The sequence below is a fragment of the Thunnus maccoyii genome, chromosome 13 (assembly GCF_910596095.1).
Source record: "Thunnus maccoyii chromosome 13, fThuMac1.1, whole genome shotgun sequence".
NCBI classification, from domain to species: Eukaryota; Metazoa; Chordata; class Actinopteri; order Scombriformes; family Scombridae; genus Thunnus; species Thunnus maccoyii.
The window spans coordinates 19,425,986-19,448,615 of NC_056545.1; the positions used below are offsets into that span (position 1 = coordinate 19,425,986).

At 39.5% G+C, this 22,630-nt stretch overlaps 1 protein-coding gene across 6 annotated transcripts in view; it reads right to left on the reverse strand.

Annotated features, from left to right (window-relative positions):
• The window catches only part of nrxn2a (neurexin 2a), a 121,106-nt gene that overhangs the window by 26,331 nt on the left and 72,145 nt on the right, over positions 1–22,630 (reverse strand). Inside the window, exon 1 of one of the 6 annotated variants that reach the window (XM_042431609.1) lies at positions 4,215–5,232. The exons of the other annotated variants lie outside the window; for them this stretch is intronic. Coding sequence (XP_042287543.1) covers positions 4,215–4,557 — 343 coding nt within the window. The 5' untranslated portion in view covers positions 4,558–5,232. Of the gene's footprint in view, positions 1–4,214; positions 5,233–22,630 lie in introns of those variants that run through there. 6 annotated transcript variants of the gene reach the window in all.

Below are 22,630 nucleotides of genomic sequence, written 5' to 3' on the forward strand. Positions count from 1 at the left end.
TTATTTTCAGATGCAGTCTCCACAGCACTTCATTAATTCTAACATTTCAACATCTTGTGATTATCAAGATTAAGATTAACACCTTCTTTATTGTAATTTCTCAGTACTGTACATGTACACTGAAACAAAATTTATCCCTTGCATTTGACCCCTTCTATACACTAGGATGAAGAGACAAATATTTATCTGGGATAAACAAATTATTGGTTGTTGGTCTAAAGATATGTGCACATTGTTCTGTAACTCTGGGTCTGATGAGGCTTTTTTTATACATAATGAAAAGCTCAACATTTGTTTGTTTAGAGAATCTCTGTTGCCAAGGCCAAAGGGCAGTTGGCTGATGACATAAAGACTAAACAAAAACTGTGTATTTTTATGATGATAAAAACTGAATATGGTATGGAGGATTATGTTGTATATAATTTGTCTAAAAAGCAAAGATCACTATATGCCAAGCTGATATTTTGCCTCTGAGTGTTGAAAATGGACAGTATGTTAATGTTGAAGAAGAAAAGTGGGTTTGTCCAATGTGCTGTCTAAATGGTATAGAAAATGAGTTCCATTTCGTTTTCTACTGTCCTTTTTATTATGAGGTGCTGGATGATCTGTTTAGTAAGATAAAAATAGATATTGATTTTGTATAAATGGATGATGCATAAAGACCGAGTTGGCTGTTCACAAATGAAACATAAATTAGCCAGTTATCTGAGAAAGCCTGGGAGAAGAGAAAAACGCTTTTCATCGAGACAATCTGTAGATATGTAACATTTCTTTATGTGAACAGTTTATCTGGGATTTTTATTTTTATTTTGTTTGTGTTTCTTATCTTTTCCTTCTTCCCTATGCAGTACTGGAAAATGTATGTTTTGTAAAATAGTGGGTCCTATGATGCCCAGAGATGGGCCAAATGTTTGGAATGACACAGAAATAAAACAAAAGCTAAACTACAGCCTGTGGACTTCTATGGAGAATTTCTGTTACAATATATCAGTGTTTGCTTTTATTGCCTGTGTGTGTGTATATATATATATATATATATATGTATATATATATGTATATATATATGTATGTGTATATATATATATACATATATATATATATATATATATATATATATATATATATATATATATATATATATATATATATACTTACACGTACCATAACATGTACCATGTTATGGTACGTGTAAGTGTACAGGCCTTCCTCACTATCATCCTTCAGGGTAATGTAATATGTGACCTGGAGGAAATTGAGCCCTCTCTGATAAACCCTGTGATGCCCCGTCTCTTTTCCCTTTCCTTTCTGCAGCCCTTGTAGCAAAAAACAAAACAGCCATTGCATTATGTCCGCAGTGAGACACTGGACAAACATTTTTTTCTCAAACTAATGCATTAATTGAAGGATAGCCTGCTTTCTGTTAAATTCAAACTCAAAGATATCATCACTGAAAGGATCTGACTAAACCCTTCCCTCCACTTGAGATATCTCTCTGAAAGCATTAGCCCCTCCTCGCCTTGCCACAGCCAGACAGTTCTTACACCAACATGGGGGCCCTGGAGAATGAAGTGCAGCAGATTTTCACTGAGTGTGTTGAACATGCGGGTGTGTTGGGAGCACGATGAAGGGTCAGCTACAGTGCAATCCTCCTTGCATTCCAGTTGAGAGCATACAAGGTCTTTGGCAGAGAGGGTCATAGCATGGGCTAATTCTCTCACGGCGAAGTGGTTAGGGGGTTAGTTCAACAGAACACTGCATAATACCTGCTTTGAAACAACACAGCAGTTAAAAGGCACAACTAGTTGAGGATAGTAACACGAAATCAAAACACCCTCTGAGTTATCACGGCACTCCAGGGTTGGAATATGAACTGAAGAAGACAGTAAGCACGTTAGTTATATAATAGGTTTCAAGTTGGGATTTGGCTTCCCCTGATATGAGAAATCAATGTGTTAGTATTCATTATAGTCCTTTTATTATCTGGTGCACTCATGTAGGGTATTTTGTTTGGCACGTGGAAACATATTTTCTTATCTTATGGTTTGCTGCAGGTTTTTGTACCTACCTACTATCAGGACTGATCACAGTCTTGATAGTAGGTACAATGTGGAATTAAACCTTATGGGCAGTTAAGGGCTTTCTGTGGCTTTATCTGATGTTTAGTTGAATAAAATACAGACAGAAAGTGAAATGTCATCAGTGTAGAATTTTCAAATACAATATATATTGTTACTGTCATTATATCTCCATCAAACTATCAGACAGGTGTTGAGATACAATGGATGTGAGGAAATGAGGAAATGTGAACTGGGGGCTTTTTTCATTAGATGTTCTGAAGTGAATAAAGGCTTTTTTTATGATAATTAGTAATTACCTTTAAATCAAGTAAAGGTTGTCTTATGTAATTATGCATGAATCATCATATAAAACCAGAAAAAACTGTGATTTGCTAAATTCCCAAACACCAATTTACAGCCATAAGGGTGGCAATTTAAAGGTGAATCAATATTTATATAAAAAAATGCATTCACAAAAGAATTTATTGTGATTTCTTTCACATCTTGCATGCCTCTGATTTTATCTAGAAGCATCAGTCCAATTGCATCTGATCCTTCTGTTTCACTTGCTATTCTATGACCTGAATGACTGAGAATCTTCATAGATGTACTCAGATTATTGTGTTTTCATTACTTGAACCAGGGGAGATTGTGTGTAAGAGCTTGCCACATATACTCTGACCAGTATACTGTAACAATACTTGCAATAACCTGTGTTTAGGATGAGGAGTGTGAGGCATTGCAGCAGGGTAGGTGGCCTATAAATAGCCATAGCCCTGGGGCCTTCAGAAGTCTTTGGCTAGCCTTGAAACACACACACGCATATGTGTTATATTAAAGCAAATGTTCAAAAAATTATTGTTTGGTTTGAAATGGACTGTTATTAAAGTAAAAGTTGGATTTTTGTTTAATGGACACAGGTTTATGCTTCTGTGAGAACGGTTATATAGCCTGGTATTATAATGAACACTGTGCCAATCAATGTTAACCAATTTCTGTATATCCGGTCCGCACAGTGCATCGTGACATTGTGGACATGACTGGTGAATCATAAGTACTGTCTGTATCATTTAGTTTGCAGTAAATTGGATTCCTTGCTCTGAAGCACATACTTCAGAACAACCTACAGTACAAAATCTACAATAAAGGTAACTGAAAATTTATCAGTGAGTTCTTTGAAGTGTTTTTTTTAAAAGGCCTGTTTGATCACAGGCTGTGCTGGGCCTGTAAAAGCCTGGTCCAGAGTGATACGGCTATAATAGAGCAGATGTAATTCATCACATTTTTAGTCCTTTTACAACTGACAAAACTGCTGCAGTGAAAAAGACACTACAAATCCATTGGGCCTCATTTTACAGGACATTAAAGTGAGTCTTAGGACAGAAATTTCAAAGTGCAACATAAAACTGAGCAATGACTCCAGTGTCGGCGCTTTGAGGGAGCCGATTCAAGTAGCATTGCCAATTTGATGTAAATTGTTGAGGATAGGTTGTTACTTTATATCCCTCCGTTGAACACAAGTTAAAATCTGTCTTACTAAATTGCACAGATTATCAAGACAGAGTTTGTCTAAGGTTAGAAAAATTCTTGTGCATATAATCACTGTGTGCATGTTGTGATGTGCCACTAATTACAACAAACTGAAGCAATCACCTTTGACACAAAACAGGATCCATTATAATGAGTGCATTACACTGCTGAAACAAACAAGAACCTCAAAGAAAAAGATAAAGAGATTTACAATGATGATTCATCACACTATTGATGTGTATTTGCAATATGACAAACATTGGCCTACTGATAATGGAGGATCTGGAAAAGCAACATGGGGAAAGGGCAACCACTACTGATACTGATGGGCTGATTAAGGGGTTTAATGATGCACAGAGGCTGCAGCACATCTATAGTTAGTGGAGGGATCCATTGTCTGACTGTAGGTCACAAGAGAATCCCCAACAGTAACAGCAGAGTAGGAACAACAAAGACCTTTTTGCCTCTAAAATGCCAAAACTACTGATACACATATGTTAGACAGCACAAGCATGCACACACCTAATTCTTATTATTTCTGACCCTTGACACTTGAAATCACAGCAAAATGATGCATTAATGAGGCAACAAACATCACGTTGAGAATCTTGGAGGGAAATGTCTTACCATGGCCGCCTCTGGTAAGAAAAGGCATCCTGTTGATGGCAATAGGAACAGTGCCATGCTTATTGTGGAAATGGTGGACATGGTGCGTGGTGCTGAGACTAGAAGAAACACGTGCTGTTCCAGTCTGGATGGGGAGCACAGTAAGCAAGGCAAACCAGAAGGCTAGTCTTGAACAATAACTTAGGCCCATGCCTAGGCTAAAGCCTGACCAGCTGCTTTGCTGTCCGAGCACAGGGGTGGCTGCAGAGAGTCTACCCATGTATATTAGATCCACATGGGCCCAGGACAGACAACTTGACCACGCTTTGGCCTCTGACAGTTCAACTAAAAGACCGCAGGGCATCTCAGTGACAATCTGGGCCCATTTCTTTCATAATCCCTCAGTTTGGTTAGGGATGATGGAAAAACATCCTTTAAATATGTGAGAAAAATAGCCAAAAACGGATTTCAAGAAAGCAGCCAAAATCCAAAAAAAAAAAAAAATCCAATAATCTAGTTCTGGTTGGTGAAACTGAAGAGCAACCAACTTATCTTAACATTTTTCCATGACAAGATGTCTACTGCACAGAGAAGCCAGCCTTAAAACCTCATTGAAAACCATCCCAGAGCACATTTTTTTTTTTCAGAGAAGGAGCCGAGTGTTTCCAAAACGCAGTAAAGATACACATCCAAATAAAGAATGGAGATGAATCCACCCCTGAAATTTCAAGCAGGCATGTTGCTCGACCATTATAATTAGGCATGAAAAGTGGCAGGACAGAGCTTCATGTGACAAGAATTCTGATAAGAGTCTCCATCGCCCACAGGTAGAGCTTGAGGGCAGCTGAGCCTGCCCACTAAGAAGAGTGCCCCTCCACCGCAGCAGAAGACATAACACGCGTCCGTGGGAAACTGGATCATTTCATTAAGCGAAAAAAAGGACAAGGAGATAAAAATAAGCGCAAGTGAAGATGCAGCGATGAAGGGTGATGCAGGAACCAGCGCTTTTGTTCCCCTTTAGCCAAGGAAAGGGAAGAGAACAGAGATAGGGAGGGGGAGAGAGAGAGAGAGAGAGAGAGAGAGAGGGAGAGAGAGAGAGAGAGGGAGAGAGAGGGAGAGAGAGAGAGAGAGAGAGGGAGCAGTATCTGCAGCAGCGCGGTAAAGGAGAACATCCAGAAAAGAAATAAATAATTTCTCAGCAGCTCCTCATTCACTCTCTCACAGACGCAGCAAATCCAGCGAACGGTAACCTCTGGTGTGGCAGTGATCCACCAGAATGCAGGAGTGTTTCTATTTCAAACGCACGTATGATCCTTCTCTCATGCTCCACCTGCTCAGTCTCATGCAGTAAAGATTACTGCTGCATTCCCCTCACTGCTGCTCCTTTTTTTCCCCCCTTTATCCTCTCCCGTTACCTTGTCCAGATCTGCTGCGCTGCCTCTGACTGAGGACGGTTAACGCGACAGCTGCATGTGTCTGTCTCTAGAGGAGGGCAGGTGATTCTCCTCAGATGAGATGGCTCGGATGGCAGAGACTGAGACGTTGCCTTGGACTGCTGCAGCAAAAATTATGCTAATTAAAAGCACCGTCGTATCATAATGAATCCTGGATGGGTGAAATTCCGGGACAGCCTGGACCCCTGCGAAAATAACCTTTGTTTGGAGTTGTGGTCTAATGAAGGCGAGATAAAGGAGCTCTTCTGAAGGCATACTGTAGTCAGAGGCTCTGATCCAGCGAGGCACAGCATGTGCCTCTGTGTTTGTGTGCGTGTGTGTGTGTGTGCGTCTGAGAAAGTCTGTGAGCAAATGAGTGAGGAGGGGAGGGGGAGGGTGGGTGAGCGATAGCAGGAGGGAGGGAGAGACAGGAAGAGACAGCGAAAGAGAAAACAGGCAGCCACAGAACACACGGGGAAATAGTGAAGAAAGAAAATGGGCTGTGTGAATAAATACATGCTACAGATTCACAGCGCGCTGGCTCGCAGGTCCTGGCAGAAACACGTAGGAATCATACTGCAGAGGAGGAGCCTGATTTAGGTGAGCTGTCAGAGCTGTTACAGAATGAACACAAGGGTATTGGTATGGACGTGATCCTAACATAAAGACTAGAGAGCTACAAAAGGCATGAATGATAGAAACACAAATGCCTGTCAAAATGATATAATACAGCCTACAATCTCAGGCTGAGGGAACTACGGCTGATGGTTTGTGATCCATTTCAAGGAAATTAAGAACTTGCTTCAAAATTCAATCTCAAACCTCTCTTTTCCCAGCATTGTACTGTGATACATTTTTCTGTTTTTACACTCCACATCAATTTGCTCTAATCCCTTTGCCTGATGTTTTCACCTCCTATCTGTATACAAGTCACCCCTCTGTAAGAGAGCGCAGTAGCTCTCTGCTCTCATGCTGCTTAACCATGCAGAACTTATTCCTAGCTATGACTGATCTGAGTTCAGAGGTATTCTGACACTTTCAGAACTGCTGGGGGTTTTTGGGGTGGGGAAATTTGGTGATAAGATGAATTGGAATATATTGACACTTCAGAGGATGAACACATTACCAGAAAAGGAGAGACAAAGTGGGGAGGGATGGGTTGGCAGAGGAGATGGAGCCAAATAGGAGAGCCGGGGAGAGAGAGAGAGAGAGAGAGAGAGAGAGAGAGAGAGAGAAAGAGAGACTGCAGGGGAGAGGTAAAAGGAGAGGAAGAGAGACTGCAGCCATATCAGCTAAATCACGGTCGATAGAGATATCAGCTGGGATTGCCTAGTTGGTTGAAAGGACACGCATGGAAACAGGAGGACAGAGGCAAACCATGCAGCACCACCTCTCATAGTGACAAGAAGTCGACGCAGGCCATTACTCAAGCAGGGTAGGGGGTGGGGCGAGTGGGGGAGCGAGGCTGATTGAACAAAAAGAACAGAGGAGGGGTGAGTGCATAACACTCTGGAATGGCAAGTGCCCTAAGAACATGTACACATTCATCTGCTGCTATCATGAACATAAATAATTTGAATTTTTTCCACATCTATCCAGTCTGACTAGCAGGGAGGTTTAAATCCTTTATGTGTGTCCTCTTCTATATGTTTCTCAGTAAATGTTAATGCTGGGAAGTGCTTGGCAGCTTAATCAAACAGACAATAGCGATGATGCAGAGTACTGTCTGGCTGTAACATGTAAACACATTTACAGTACAGTAATGATTATTTGGTGTGTTAGAAAATAATCCTCTGGTGACGTCAATGGAAAAGTCAGTTTCAGCTGACATCTAAGGGCAGTCAGATAAATAATTTAAAAATTCTTTACTATACTTGCACAGAATTGCGTCCAAATAGAACCATTATGTTATTTCCAGTAACAGTCAGAACTGGGTAAAAGAAGTTGGAGTGGGATGATTTATAGCCAGTGACTTAGACTGTCAGGCTCTCCAGCATATAAACATCTTTCTAGGCGGCGATGATATCTTGGTGAGAGCTGTCTAGAATGAAAGGATTGCATTAATCAATTTACGTGCTTGAGGGTTGCTCGACATGATGAAAGCCATGCTATCTGGACAACAAGAAAGGGGAGGGTGGGTTAGGCAGTGGTGATTGTAACCTTGTGTTGTCCTTGGGTATTTAATAAGTTGGGCATCCCACGCAGTTCTTCCTATTAATGCACACCTCAGAGGATATACATCAAATGTGTATTTGATGTATGATGGTATATTTTATGGTGAGCTTTTAGATTTTAAAAAATGGGATGACTGCCCTGTATGTGCTATTTCTGCAGTTCTAGTCTAATAAACCTTTGATCTGCATATTTACATTTCCCTACAGGCTATTTTAAACCTATTTTTCCCCACTTATAGAGCAGTTTGGCAGATCTTTGTGAATTTACATAATCAAATTATTTTCACATATATGAAATAATATACAGTATATAAACTATGAATGTTAAAATTTCTTTGTAAGAAAATCAAGTCAAGGGGTTCGCAAACTTGCAAATGACATGATGTGAGAGGACGTGTACGGCGTTTTAAAGCCTTAAGAAACCTAAATGTGCACTGTTTGTTCTCAGGAGGATTTGTGAGAGAAGATTTTTCACAGACATCCAGTCTCGCCCCAGGGGGTAAAGTAGCAGGATTAATCATAGCACTTTCAGATTAATTACTCATAATGCGAGCATCCTCTGAAAGGCATGGCCTGCAGTTGTGATGTTTGGTTGATTTCATTAGGCTCAAAGCGACAACACCTAAAATAAGCTTGGCTTAGATGGAGCAAGGAAAGGAGAAAAAAATGAGAAACATGAAGCCACTGAAATGCAAAACAGTTCCACTAGCAGATAGAAGTAAATGTATAAACTGTATAGCTGGAAGAAGAATCAGGCAAATGCTTTAAAAAAGAAATCATCACATAATGATCCAGCAGCACCGGGTTGAACAAAACAGAACCACTGATTCCAGTGTGTTTTTCTTAATTATGTTGCATCACATGCAGAGATGACAATGATCGTAAGCTCATGGAGATTTCCATTGTGCAGTTGTAGTGAAAAAAAAGGTAGGAGAGGTACGGATGCTTAAGGAGGTCAGGTATCTCGCTACAGAAATGGAGGGCCTCTGGATACACAGCGCTACTCACACAGCATGCTCTCCTCTAGATTCACACCTTGATTAAACATGATTTTTTCGCTTTTTTATAGCAACTCTGGTGTCTTGGGAGACTGTGTGCACTCTCCTCTGAAAAGACACTGCATGTGACAGTAGGTTGCATATTGTTGGCTGCACATGGCGCTGGCAAAAATAGATTCCATTTGCTTGTTTAGCTGAGCTTACTTGCCTCAGCATGTCTCCTGGAAAGGAAAAGCAGCAAATGTTCACAATGTGGAGAAAGCCCTCCAAAAAGAGGGAAATTGCAACAGTCTCTCGAATTTGAACAACCGCAATTCCTGAGTGTTGTAATTTGGATGGATGCAAAGAGATTAAATCTTTGAGTGCATGAGGAAGTGCTTGAACTGTCTACCAGGGAGAAGGAAGTGGGCAGCCTTCCGTCACACCACAGGAAGATACAATCTTTGCTTGGCTGAGGTGTTTCCCTCTTGATGATGAACCTAAAAAAGCATCAGCGAGATAGTTGGACATAGAGGAAGCCCTATTTTTGTTACTGGCTTGTGTTGATCTACTCAATTAAAATGCTAAAATTATGATACTCCATGGATAGAATACAATTCAAGCTTTGCAAGCCAGTCTATCTTGTTATATTCATAATTATGTATACATTTATTATTATTTATGAATTTATTTAAGCCTGAAAAAAATGATTTGTCTTGAACAGATTGAACAGACAAGCAACTCTAAAACTGGTGCTTAAAGAAATGGTTGTGCACATTGCTGAATTTCCAAAGGAGTCTCCGTGTGCCTTTTACTGTACACTATCCACTCCATCTTTTCTCTAGCTTCATTTTTATTTCATTCGATGGAAAATTGGTCATGGAGCTCTTACCCTTTCATGTCTTTGTAGTATCTAGTTTCATAGCAAGTTACTACACAGTGATACTTCATACATTAATGATTCCTGTCATTATGGTGGCCTAAAGGTTAGAGAAGTGAGCGTGGTTCAATCCACCGGACCGGCAGGATAAATCTGGGTGGGGAAAGTGAAGAAGCAGCCACTGAGGTGCCCTTAAACAAGGCTCTTAACTCCAACCGCTCCAGTGCGACTGCTCAGTGGCTGGAAGATCAGACTGTGGTTGTACTGGGCCAGCAGATCAGACTTTGGTCATACTGGGCAGCTTAACACAGTTACACATTCATACCTGGAATGTGTAACTGTGTGAATGTGATCAGCGTGTTCCTGAAAAAGAGAGCATTGCTCTCAGAGAAACTCTTCTGAATAAATGAAGGTTAAAATAATAATCATAATGATTATGTGTGTTATTCTCAGTCTAGACATTTCAGAAATCAGTAGGTCAACCATCATTGTGAAAAGCTGTGCTGAATAAAATAGTGACTGGTAATAAAAAACAAATCAACAAACCATAAAAACTGCCACGCCTGACTGAATGGAAATAAAACAAAAATATATTCTTCCTACATCTATATAGGAATGTAGTCCCTGTATATAAAATGCTGCCTTAAAAAAATCCCATTGAAGTCAAAATTGGCCTTGAGCTGTGTGTGCATGTTAGATATGATCAAGTTTAAATCACTGCAACTTACTCCTGCTCAGTAACTCAGTAACTCAGTACATTCACACAAGTAGTGTTTTTAAGTACATCTTTGAGGTACTTGTACTTTACTTCAGTATTTCCATTTGATGCTACTTTATACTTCCACTCCACTACATTTCAGAGGGACGTATTGTACTTTCTACTCCACTATATTTATTTGACAGCTTTAGTTACCTCTCAGATGAAGATTTTACATGAAATAATATATTTTAATATTCTGTTTTTTAAATTGTTGCTTTTATTTTCTTTTAAAAAGATATATGTTGCTCACTTTGTGTGAAAGGTGCTATATAAAGTGTACACATATATATAATATAATATGAAGCAGAACTATTACTATTAATCTACCCAAAGTATCTAAAATTGGTTCCACATCGATTAACTACAACATTAAAATGCTCTCACATGTATCTGTTAGTAATAGAAACAAACAATATAATATACTATAATAATATAACACACAAGTAATTTTACTTTTGATACTTCAGGTACATTTTGCTGATGATAATGAAATACTGAAATCTGTACTTTTACTTAAGTAACATTTTCAATTCAGGACTTTTACTTGTAATTGAGTGTTTTTAGACGACAGTATTCCAACTTTTACTTAAGTAAAGGATCTGAGTACTTCATCCACCACTGCACTTGCTTCTTCCTTCTCAGTAATGTATTAAGTATGTTTTGGAATAGTTTTTAAGATCCTTTTAATCACTTTTAAAAACGGCATGCAGAGATCTTGCATGCACATATTGCAGACTTCTTGAAGTCTTACTGTGCTAAGAGTGTGTGCACTAATGCTTCAGTCTGGTGTCATTGAACTTTTGTAGAAGAAGAGGGCACTAGTCAAACCTAAAATGATGGAAAGCCATGTGGAAAACATGCTGGAAATATGGCATTTATGCTTATTTTTCTATTAATTAGACAAACGTTACAGATTCCTCGTCTGTACACAGAGATTTGATGTTTTCGTCTCTTCAGTGAAACAGAAGCCTGAACGATGTTGAAGTCATGTGCTTCATGTACATCATTATTTATTTGCTAAGTCTGTTTCCATTGCACTTTGTTGCATTTTCTGTTTATCTATACTTTTCCACTTCACCAAGTGTAAAAACCTTTCCGCAATATTTGGATGCTTTTTTCTATCTCTGGTTTTTTATACACAAATTGAAAATGTACTTCATAATCTAAACAAAGACTTTTATCTGTACCCCCCAAGTAAACTGATAACTGGGCCTTTGAAGCTAGGGCTCCAAAGATTTGTAATAAATTACTTTATTATAACTGACTGACTGAAAAGATAATTTTAATTTTCAGCTAAAAATTCTCTTAAATAACTTGTCTTTTTTATCTGTCGTGGATATCCTATTTTTTCCTGTTTTTTTGTTAGCTGAATATCTCAAAAACGGCTGAAAGGATTTCAGTGACATTTTGTTGAAGGTTAGGGTGTGGATGAAGAAACAAGGCCACTGGAGGAACACACTGAAAAACATTGGGTAGTAAATGGGGAGGGATTTTCAGACAAAGCCCCATGGTGCATTTCAATATTAATTTGTCATGTCCTGCTTCATTTCCTCTTGGCACTTGATATTGTATAGCACCACATTCCATTTAACGAGCGAGGGGGCAGGGTCCGAAATGGAATGCACTTACCCTTATTTGCAAACTCCACGAATACTATTCAGTGATGACTTGTGAAAAAACAGCTGTTTGCCAAACTGTACCAATTATTGTCAGACAGTGTTTTCAGCCAATGATTCCAATGTGTTCATCAGGTGAGTTCATCAGTGTCTTCAATAAGATAAAAGTGAATTGCATTCGTATTGCACTTTTTTTTAGAAACATCTACAACAACAACAAAATGCTAGTTCCCATAACCATGTAATCTCACAGAAGTCCACTTGAGTTTGTAGTGAAAGGTTGCTTATCATAGTGATGGGCATTTCTCCAATGCAAAGTGTTGAGGGAAGTGAACAAGGGTTTGTTAAACCACTACTTAAAACACACAGCTAGTCTCTCCATTTGCAATGTTTCGCCAAAATGATTGGCTATCCCAAACCTAATAGTAGAGCAAGAAACTAAACTATAGTATAGTATACCACTCCAACAATGTGCCTGCACCAGCGCTGACTTATCGTCTAGCAGTACTCATTAGCAACACCTTTGCAACCACACAGTACAGCCAAAAAACAAACTACAAATACCCCAAAAAACATGTTAAAGATTGTTTGGCAACCAGCACTGCCAAACACCTACAATACCATAGCAACCACCTAGCAATAACCTTAATTGCAGATCCAGATGAACATTTATAATTAACAAATTTAGATGTTTATTTCAGCTTGGGAGACCTATGTGCAGCACATTTAACATGTTTTGCTGTCTTGCCCAACTTGTTTACTGTTTCACAGTGTCTGTTTATTAAAGGTGGGGGGGTTACAGAACTGATCCTGATCCCAGGTAAACTAACCTTGCAAGAAAGTTGTCAAGTTGGGGTCTGAAAGCTAAGTATTTTGGTCAATATGTATTACAAGCATTCTGCAAAACACTTCTCAACTTCACATAACATACAGTCTGGAGTGTCGTTGCATATAGGATGGTTATATATTGAAATTAAAATTCGACAGCCCACAGCAGAGTAAAATTGTACATCCCTTGTCAGCTGTAAAGGTATGAGACATTACTGCGTAATGACTTTCTTGGCATTGGGCCAAGATCAGCATCCTATTTCAGGCGTATCAGCACCTCCATTGTTTTTGTTATTAATTAAGACACATTTCAACAGTGATTCTTTTGGCCAGATGTCCAAACACTCTTACCTGTATAAGTTTGAAATGTGGGCATTAACTGTATTAATTGAATACACTGCTTTTTTATGCACTTACACAATGGATGACAATGCAAAAAGAAATTTACATATTAAAGTATTTATTTATTGAATCGGTCTGAGGGTAGTAGCCAATAAAAGCTACTATCTATACTGTTTGTTAATCCAGCTGGCCTTGGGATATCTATTGCTGAGTCCCATAACAAAGTATTGTATCACTGCCCAATTAACAATAGTGTCCATTGTGTATGAAGGAAAGGTGATATTTCAAAATCTAATCAAATGAGAAATGAATATATACATTGTGTCATGAATATATTATCATTATCTGCTTTACAGTTACATCTAAAAGACATGTACTCTATAAGGGGCAGAATTGTACTGTAATTCACTATAGGAGGAAGCTTAGCAGATCTTTTTATTATTCATTGAACACAGCTGAAAGTGACTGAACAATCTATCAAAATGAATTGGGAACAAAGAAGAAAATGTAAAGGTTTTCTTTTGCTGAGCATGCAGAGACTGGTGCTTTGTTGTACAATGACCAGAGAAGTGAGCCAGGAATAGAGAGGAGGTGACAAAGAGAAGGGGTAGATTGAGAAAAATAAGAACTCAGGGAAAGGAGAGTTTGTTTGTGTGTGCAAGGGAGACATACAGGAACAGAGAGATCACTGGTGCATCTGCAAGGCATACATACCAAATGCAAAGCCTTGTTTCTGTGACCTGCAACAAAATTTCATCCAGCTCATACAGTATTGCTCTGTTGTATATTAACTTGTCTAGCTTGTCTACATGCAGATACAGTTAGTGGGGTTGCAACAGCATTATTGCACATGTATGCTACAGTACATACAGACTGTATAGGAAAACTGACAAGATGATTTATACTGACCCATGAAGGGGGATCATTGTAGTTTTTGGTCTTTTGTTGCACTAATAAGAATGAATCCTTTGTAATATTAGGCCAAATCTCCTAATGTCTTTGGGTTGGTGTTTATACAGGCACTTTAATGTGAAGCACATTAAGTTTACTTGTAATGACATGTGCTATATAGAATAAATAATCTTGCCTCGCCTTGGATTTGCAGATAGTTTATCGTATTGTGAATTTGAGATCAAAAACTAGATTTTTAAATCCATGTGCACAGTATATAGTTAATAGTCAGTAAATACATTTTTGATCAACCAACATGTCTGTAAGTTTAGCAATATGAAGAAATCTGTTAGTAAATATTAGCCAAAACTGTCAAATATGTTGAAGATTGGTGCATGCAGTGAGGTCTATCACATAAAGACTTGTTCACCAAGGTAGACTTTTAGTGTCATCATAAAACTGGGCTTACAAGTCAAATCCTCTATTTATCTACAAGTCCACTAATTACATGGGTTAGTTACAATGGCTTTCACTATGACTATGTCTGACTGCCTTTGTATGCCCTGTTTCTACAAACGAATCTGCTGAATGCCAATTTTATATGGATTGTGAGTTTTAATAGCTTACGAGAAGTGGGCTGGGGCAAAGTGAAGGATTAACACATGGGCTTTTATCAGGCCACAGACGCAGCTCCAGCAGCTGAAGACGGCAGCCAGTTGCTCTGGCTGAAGGGAAAAGATGACAGTTGTGACCTCAAGAACAGAAATCCATCTTATGTTGAAGTATATCAAGAATGATGTATAGTCTGCTGTTCACAGTATGCCTGGCACACTCCCTTTCTATCAATGGCAAGTGAGGCTTTTCTTTGCTTGTACCATGCATGTCAGTTTGTACAGCAATAATCCAAGGTGACACCTCTTTGCACCACCAGAAAATATAATCCTGTACATTTATGGTACTGCAGTAAATGCACCACCATAATATAGTGTGTAATTGTAATGAAAATTTAAAAATGTATATAGCTTTGTGAGGTAAAGTCCTATATATGGCATCTGTAATCAAATCTAACATCCAGAGTTCAAAATAATTTGATGTGGTGGATCCACAACCCAAAATGTAGACACAGACTTGACAAAGTTTAGTGTAGACAACCACAATGACACAGCCGCATTGCATGCACTCTCTCTCCCTAAATTCTTCATCACAAGAGGTTATAATTATATTGTGCACCAGAGTGAGAGCACTGACTTTCCGAGAGTAACAGCAAGTGAATGATGTATAAGTGAGCATGTCACTATATCTGTGAGTGTTAGGGAGAGTGACAGAAAGACAGAAACCGAGCCAGATCGAGGCAGACTCTGAATCTGAAGGCCTCTGTGTGTGCGTCTAGCCTTTATGATGTAAACTGAATGTAACCTTTCTCCTCTCACACAGCCCCTGCAGCAGTGACTGGGAAGCCCGGTCCCCTCGGGAGTCGGCATAGACTGGCATTCATCTAAGGCTCAGCTGCTGCGTGGTCTGGGTGTCAAGTAAACCCACCATGTTTCCATGCAGAGTGGGGCACAGAGGGACACACAGAGCAGGGTGGGGACTGTCCACTTGATAATCAGTCTCTGTGTAATGTTAGTCCCTAAACTGGACTGTGCCTTAGAGATACTTTGGGGAATATCATCCTGGAAATAGGCGAATGAAGAGAGACAATAACTGCCAATGTGAGACAATTTATACCTTATTTTGTATCTCTACACACCCACGGTACTCATTGTGTGCAGACACACTGGGCCTCTTGGCGAGCCTCTGACCCCACTTTTACACCATTTATTGACGTAATTATATGCACTCTTTGTTACTTCACCTGCAGGCATATTACTGTTATGCTGTTACTTCTACTTTGGTTGTTGACAAAGCAATTTTGAAAAAGCATTTATATAATAAATAGCCTTTCTATGAATATTATTTCAAAACATTCTCTTTAACAAATTGCCTGTTATTGTAAAAAGAAATCTCAGTAACTTTTCTCTCTGATGCAATATGGATCCTCTATGGATGTGACACTGTCGTCGCTGCAAATGCAGCCCTCTGGCCATCTCTTATCTTTGTTGTTACCGAGTCTGAAACTGCCTATGGCTGTTTAAATTGGTCATCACACCAAAGCAATTTCAGGCTGATATACAGCCTGAAATTCCCGTTAAGGGAATCTTTCATTTTTATTGTTTGCTTATGCTACTGCTATATAGTGTAGAGGGTTTCCCGTTCTACATCTGACACACAAAGTGAGAAGAAGCTGGGACGATACATTTATGGCTTTTTTGGGGATTTTTGTTCCCACTTTTCCTGTGTACTGTAGTGTTTGTGCATTATTTGAAATTTTCACTAATCCATATTCTAATGCATAGATCCTAATACGAAAGGATGGATCCATTGAGGGATGGATGAACAGATAGATACTCCAAACATTAATGGACAATATTGAAAACGCTACAAACGCTAAAATCACATAGACTAACCAAGGCTCACTGATGCGCGTGAGGAGCGCAGGCTAGCCTGTTTGTTCTTATCCTACAGAAGAGCTACTGTAGTAAAAATTGCTGAAAAAGTTAGTGCTGGCTATGATATACAGGTGTCCGAACACACAGTGCATTGCAGCTTACTGCATATGGGACTGCGTAGCTGCAGACCGGTTACAGTGCTCATGCTAACCCCTGTCCACTGCCAGAAGCGCCTACAATGGGAACATGAGTGTCAGAACTGGACCATGGAGTAATGAAAGAAGGTGGCGTAGACTGATGAATCGTGTTTTCTTTTACATCATGTGGACGACCGGGTGCACTGTGCATCGTTTACCTGGGGTAGAGATGGCACCAGGACGCACTATGGGAAGAGGGCAAGTGAGTGGAGGCAGTGTGATGTTCTGGGCAATGTTCTGCTGGGAAACCTTGGGTCCTGGCATTCATGTGGATGTTACTTTGACATGTACCTACCTAACCATTGTTGCAGACCAAGCACACCCCTTCATGGCAATGGTATTCCCTGATGGCACTGGCCTCTTTCAGCAGGATAATGTGCCCTGCCACACTGCAAAGCTTGTTCAGGTATGGTTTGAGGAACATGGCAAAGAGTACAGTTTGTTGCCTTGGCCTCCAAATTCCCCAGATCTCAATCTGATTGAGCATCTGTGGGACGTGCTGGAAAAACAAGTCTGATCCATGGAGGTCCCACCTCGAAAACGTACAGGACTTAAAGGATCTGCTGCTAGTGTCTTGGTGCCAGATACCATGGGACACCTTCAGAGGTCTTGTGGGGTCCATGCCTTGATGGGTCAGAGCTGTATGGTGGCACAAGGGGGAACTACACAATATTAGGAGGGTGGTGTTAATGTTGTGGCTGATCGGTGTATATCTGGGGCTCCTTAGAGAAGAAGTTAGATGAGTGTCATATGATTACTGCTTTCTCTTGATAGATACAGAACTCTTCTTCATGCAACCCATTTAAAGCACAATACTGATAGTTTTGTGTTTTTAGTCATCTTAGTCTTTTCAGGTGAGGGATGGGGAGTGAAGGAGCAGCGTAAAATGTTTTAAATGCACAAATGCTGCCAGGTAATATAATTGGCACAGCTCTATCATAAAATAAGTCTTTTCTGCTTGAAGGAGCTGTCAAGGATGTTGACAATAAGTCGAGTTCCTTGACAGAATAGAGTCGGTTACTTTTAACAATGCAAGCATTTCATTCGATGAGTGAATGTGACACTCAAATCACAGGCACAAAATGAGCAAGTCTAACGAGTGCTCTCAATATGTGTCGATTTCAGGGCAATAAAGCATCTGCTCGGCAGAAATGAATTCTCTTGGGTGAAGTATTATTGAATAAACCATATATGAGGCATTAGACCAAGGGGAAATTTGATTTGCCTGAACAATTAGGTGCGTTTCATTAAGCCATGCATGAATACTGGTAGGTTATTCCAATAACTGTCAAGTTAAGTATTTCTGGGTTTACGAAATTATAAGAATCTAGATGCTTGTAATAATAATAAAAATAATGCCCATGGATGGACATCACATGCTAGTAGTGACAGGATGTACACTCACTGGTCACTTTATTAGGAACACCTGTACAATCTAATGCAATCCAATAAAAGAGCTCTGCCATGAGTTCTACTTTAAACAAGACTAGGTTAAAACCTAGAATATGGCTGGACCATGTATGGTCAATGTATGAAACTGTGGCCAATTTGTTACAGGGATAGTAAGTGGTAGTGTCTATAATGTGAATTCCTGGATATTAAATCTTCATCTGCAATTTCTGTAGTGGTCCCAGTTATATTTGCTGGAAGCAGCATATCTCAAAAAAAGGCTAAAAATGCAGCTACAAGAACAATACTTTCCACTCATATCTTGGGATGTTTAATTTGTGAACTTTTTTAATTTTAACTCTTAACTATAACTATTCTAATTATCTATTAACTCCCCCTCCTCTTCCATCTGTTTTTATCTGCGGATGTCTGTAAACATATGGCCTCATCTATGTTTACGTAAGATTAGCATGCTAGGCTAACAGTCCATCAGCTGTGTGACTTTATATCTGCACTGTGACGTCTTTCAGAGCACATCGTAAAAACACCGAAAACACACCTGTCACCTGCCCAGCACAGTGCTGTTAAACCAGAAATACCACAGCTACGCCTTATTTTTATACAGTCTATGGGCTATGCACAGCATGCCACAGCTATGCTAATGATGCTGGCCCTCGTGTCTCTTTGTATCTGCAGGATGGTGCTCCTGTCAGTGTCATAGCCTCTGTGTCAGATTCTTCGGTCGGTAAATGTGTGTTTTTAAAATTTATTTCGGGGCTGCACTCAGTGAGCTGTGCTCAGGGGCTCCACTGTGAATGCCCCCCTGAGGACATAATAGAAACCATTTGCGACAATTCATTTTGAAAGAAGAGCCAATGGGGAGACTCCAACACTAGGCCAGCTGACCAATGCTGTAACTGTATCACTCTGTGAGTCAGTGATGGAATGACATTGGGCATTATAAGGTTGGTCCGTGGCCGGGCCAAAGTGGCTACACATGTCCGATTTTTAGCAATATGCAGCATTTGAAAGTACTTCAAGAAATAACATCACAATAAGCAAAAATACCAAAGTAGGCACTGCCGGACCATTTCTATTGCAGAGTTCAAGGTTAAAAACTGAAAAAGTATAAGCTTTGTAAAAGTATAATTCATGGCAGAGCTGTTGTATTGGATTGCAGTAGATTGCACAGATGTATAAATAAAGTGGCCAGTGACAGTATCAGATAAACACACAATCACTAATGATGCACCGAAACCTCTAACTATGGAGAAACTTTCTACAGTAGACAGTTAAGAAATTGTTGTTTTCATGGATTTGTTAAATTCAAGAGAAGAGTTAGAACTGCTGTTTGAAACACATAGATGATATTTAATCTGATCTGTAAAAGATTTAGTCAATGTAATTATGATATACTGTATGCTCAGCAATACTTATAATATATTCAATCCACAATGTATCTGGCATACACAGACATCTTAGATATACACTGATTATATAAATCGCTGAAGAGCTAATATCATACATATACTAGAATAGGATACTAACAAAAGCCATCATAACTCATAACAGCTATGAAAGTTCACATGGCCTGATGCTGTGGAACTTAAAAAATGGCAGCAGAGTGATATCAGATTGTTTTGTGTAAATTTCAATCTCAGACAATGGTTGAACTCCTTGGTGTACTCAGTGAGTGAAGTGTGTGTTATAGGGGTTTGGATATTTCTCCTAACTCTGTTAGTCAGTGTGACATTAGAAGAAGATTGAACTCCCTCTCCAGCAGTCAGTTGTTTGCAGAGTGAGTCATAAAAGACCATGACTAATTATGAAATAACCTGTCGCATATCTGAGTTAAACTGACAGTGTGGCTTGTATTTTCCAATCTGTTAAACATAGCTTAGCACAGCCCGTGTCTGTTTGCATTCTAATGAGCTATCAACTTGCATTAAATTATCCTGATCCGTGACACTATATCCAAAGGTTGCAAGAGGTCAGGGAAGCAATGTCTAGTGGCTTTAAATAATGAGCAGGTTTATTTGTGAAGAACGAATTATTGATTGCTGATGATGTAAATTTGGGAGACTAATGAGACATAAAGACACTGCTGTTTGCAGTGAAAAACACTACTTCAATCTTAGCCCTGAAAATAAGACTAAAGTATTGGACAAATAGAGATGTTGATCCGATGATGTCAACAGATGACAAGTCAGGGGATCACCAAAGTGGATACAATTCATCCCAAGGGGGGCATGAATGTCTGTACCTCAAATGTGTGCCAATCCATGTTGTACATGTATACATGTATAGAGATTTCACTGGATAAGTAAAGATTTTGACCTGCTGGTGGCCACAGAGGAAAAGTCAGGAGACCATATTTATCCTCTGGAGACTATAAATCTCTATAAGACATTTGAGGGCAATCCATTAAATGGTTGTTGAGATATTTCAGTCTGGACCAAAGCAGTGAACTGACTGATATTGCCATGAAGCTGCTAGAGTGGCTAAAAACATGCATATTGGAGATGATTTCACAAGTTACATAATGGATAGAGGTGGAAGGAGAAAAAAAGATATTACTTGTAAGTGAAATTACTGTTTAAAAATCTACTGGGGTACACTTGAATCTCTTCTCCGCTGACTGCATTATGAACTTCAGTTTGCTCTCTATAAATGTGTTGACATCACATATTGAAGACTACAGACTATTTGGAGCTTTTAAAATAAATACTCTGGAACTAAGGAACACAAACGAAAATACTATAGCTGGATGGCCATCTGGCTGGTAATAAATAAATCTGGGCATTTCATTTTCAAGTTCAATATTTACAAATGTGATTTTAAATATATGGGGAAATGGTGCTTCCGTCATACTCCATTATGCAATATTTTTTGTGTATACAATTAAATCAAATGACTTAGTGTGATGTGAAAGGGTTGCTAATACTATGGATCCCACTATAAATCAACATCTATTTGCAGCTTTATGCACATCACTTGTTTTTAGTAGATTAGCATCACAAATAACCCCAGGGAAGTAAAAGGTTCAGTTACAATAATCACAATACAATAATTAGAGGCTGGGAATCTTACCTTTGTTTTCATCTAGCAAATGTTTACCTTGTTGCACACTGTTATCCTACATAAGAACTGATATATGTGAATGAAAATATTTCAACTGGCTAACCTGTAATTGAAGAAGGTTTCAGGAGACCTGGATGTCTTACACAGACACATTTATTGAAGCTTGATTGAGTAAAACAGAGTAGCACAAGTGAAACACTGTGTAATGCTACTCAATTCTGAAGGTTTTCTTTGTGGTGGGGAGTATTTAACCCCTCACTAGACCCATGAGATTTACTACATGTTCAAATAAGGTTATTCTTTACTCGTCTATACGTGTGCGAGGATTCCATTGGGTAGATCCTAAACAAGAAACTATGCTTACCTGTCACGTTATCGACATTCAGGTTACAGACATTACATTTTAAGAGGAGACAATCTGACCGTCTGAAACAGAGCACAGCATATCTGTACAACCTTGGTTTCCCTAGGAGACAGCCAGCCTTATCAGGACAGCTGCCTTGCTCAGATATTCTTAATAGACAAAGAGATGAAATGCTTTGGTTCAGGTTCAGGTTTGCAGATGACCCGAAAATGACCATTCATGTAAATAACACTGTGTCATATTACCTTTGAGTCAAAGAAGGAAAGTCCCTCTACAATATATAATATGTAGATATGAGAAACCCACTGAGGACAGCACAACAGTTCCTTTTAGACATGAAGATATGGTGAGAAGTAGCATTTAAATATGTTTTAAGGAACATGTGCAAAGTGTTTCTGAAGATTGTATTAACCAAGAGTTGACCCGTCCCTGGCTCAGTCTGTTGTACTCATGTGCTTCAAGAAGTCCACCATCATTCCTGTGCCTAAGAAAACAAGACCAGCCTGCCTGGATGACTACCACCCATTGGCACTCACCTCTGTAGCGATGAAATGTTTTGAACGGCTGGTCAAGGATTACATCTGCTCCTCACTACCCAGCACACTGGAACCACTACAGTTTGCCTACCGTCCCAACCAGTCAACGGAAGACACCATACCACACATCCTCCCCACCACCCTATCTCACCTGGACAAAATGGGAGCTATGTGAGATTGCTGTTCATTGACTACAGTTCAGAGTTCAACACCATGGTTCCATCCAGGCTCATCACAAAGCTCAAGGATCTAGGATTAAACAGCTCACAGTGCATGTGGATCCTTGACTTCCTGTCGGGCAGATCCCAGGTAGTGAGTTTAGGCAGACACAGCTCTTCTCCCCTGATCCTTAACACTGGAGCACCCCAGGGCTGCACTTTGAGCCCTCTATTGTATTCCTTGTACACAAACGTCCATGTAGCCACTTTTGACTCCAACACAATCATCAAGTTTGCTGATGACATAGCTGTGGTGGGCCTA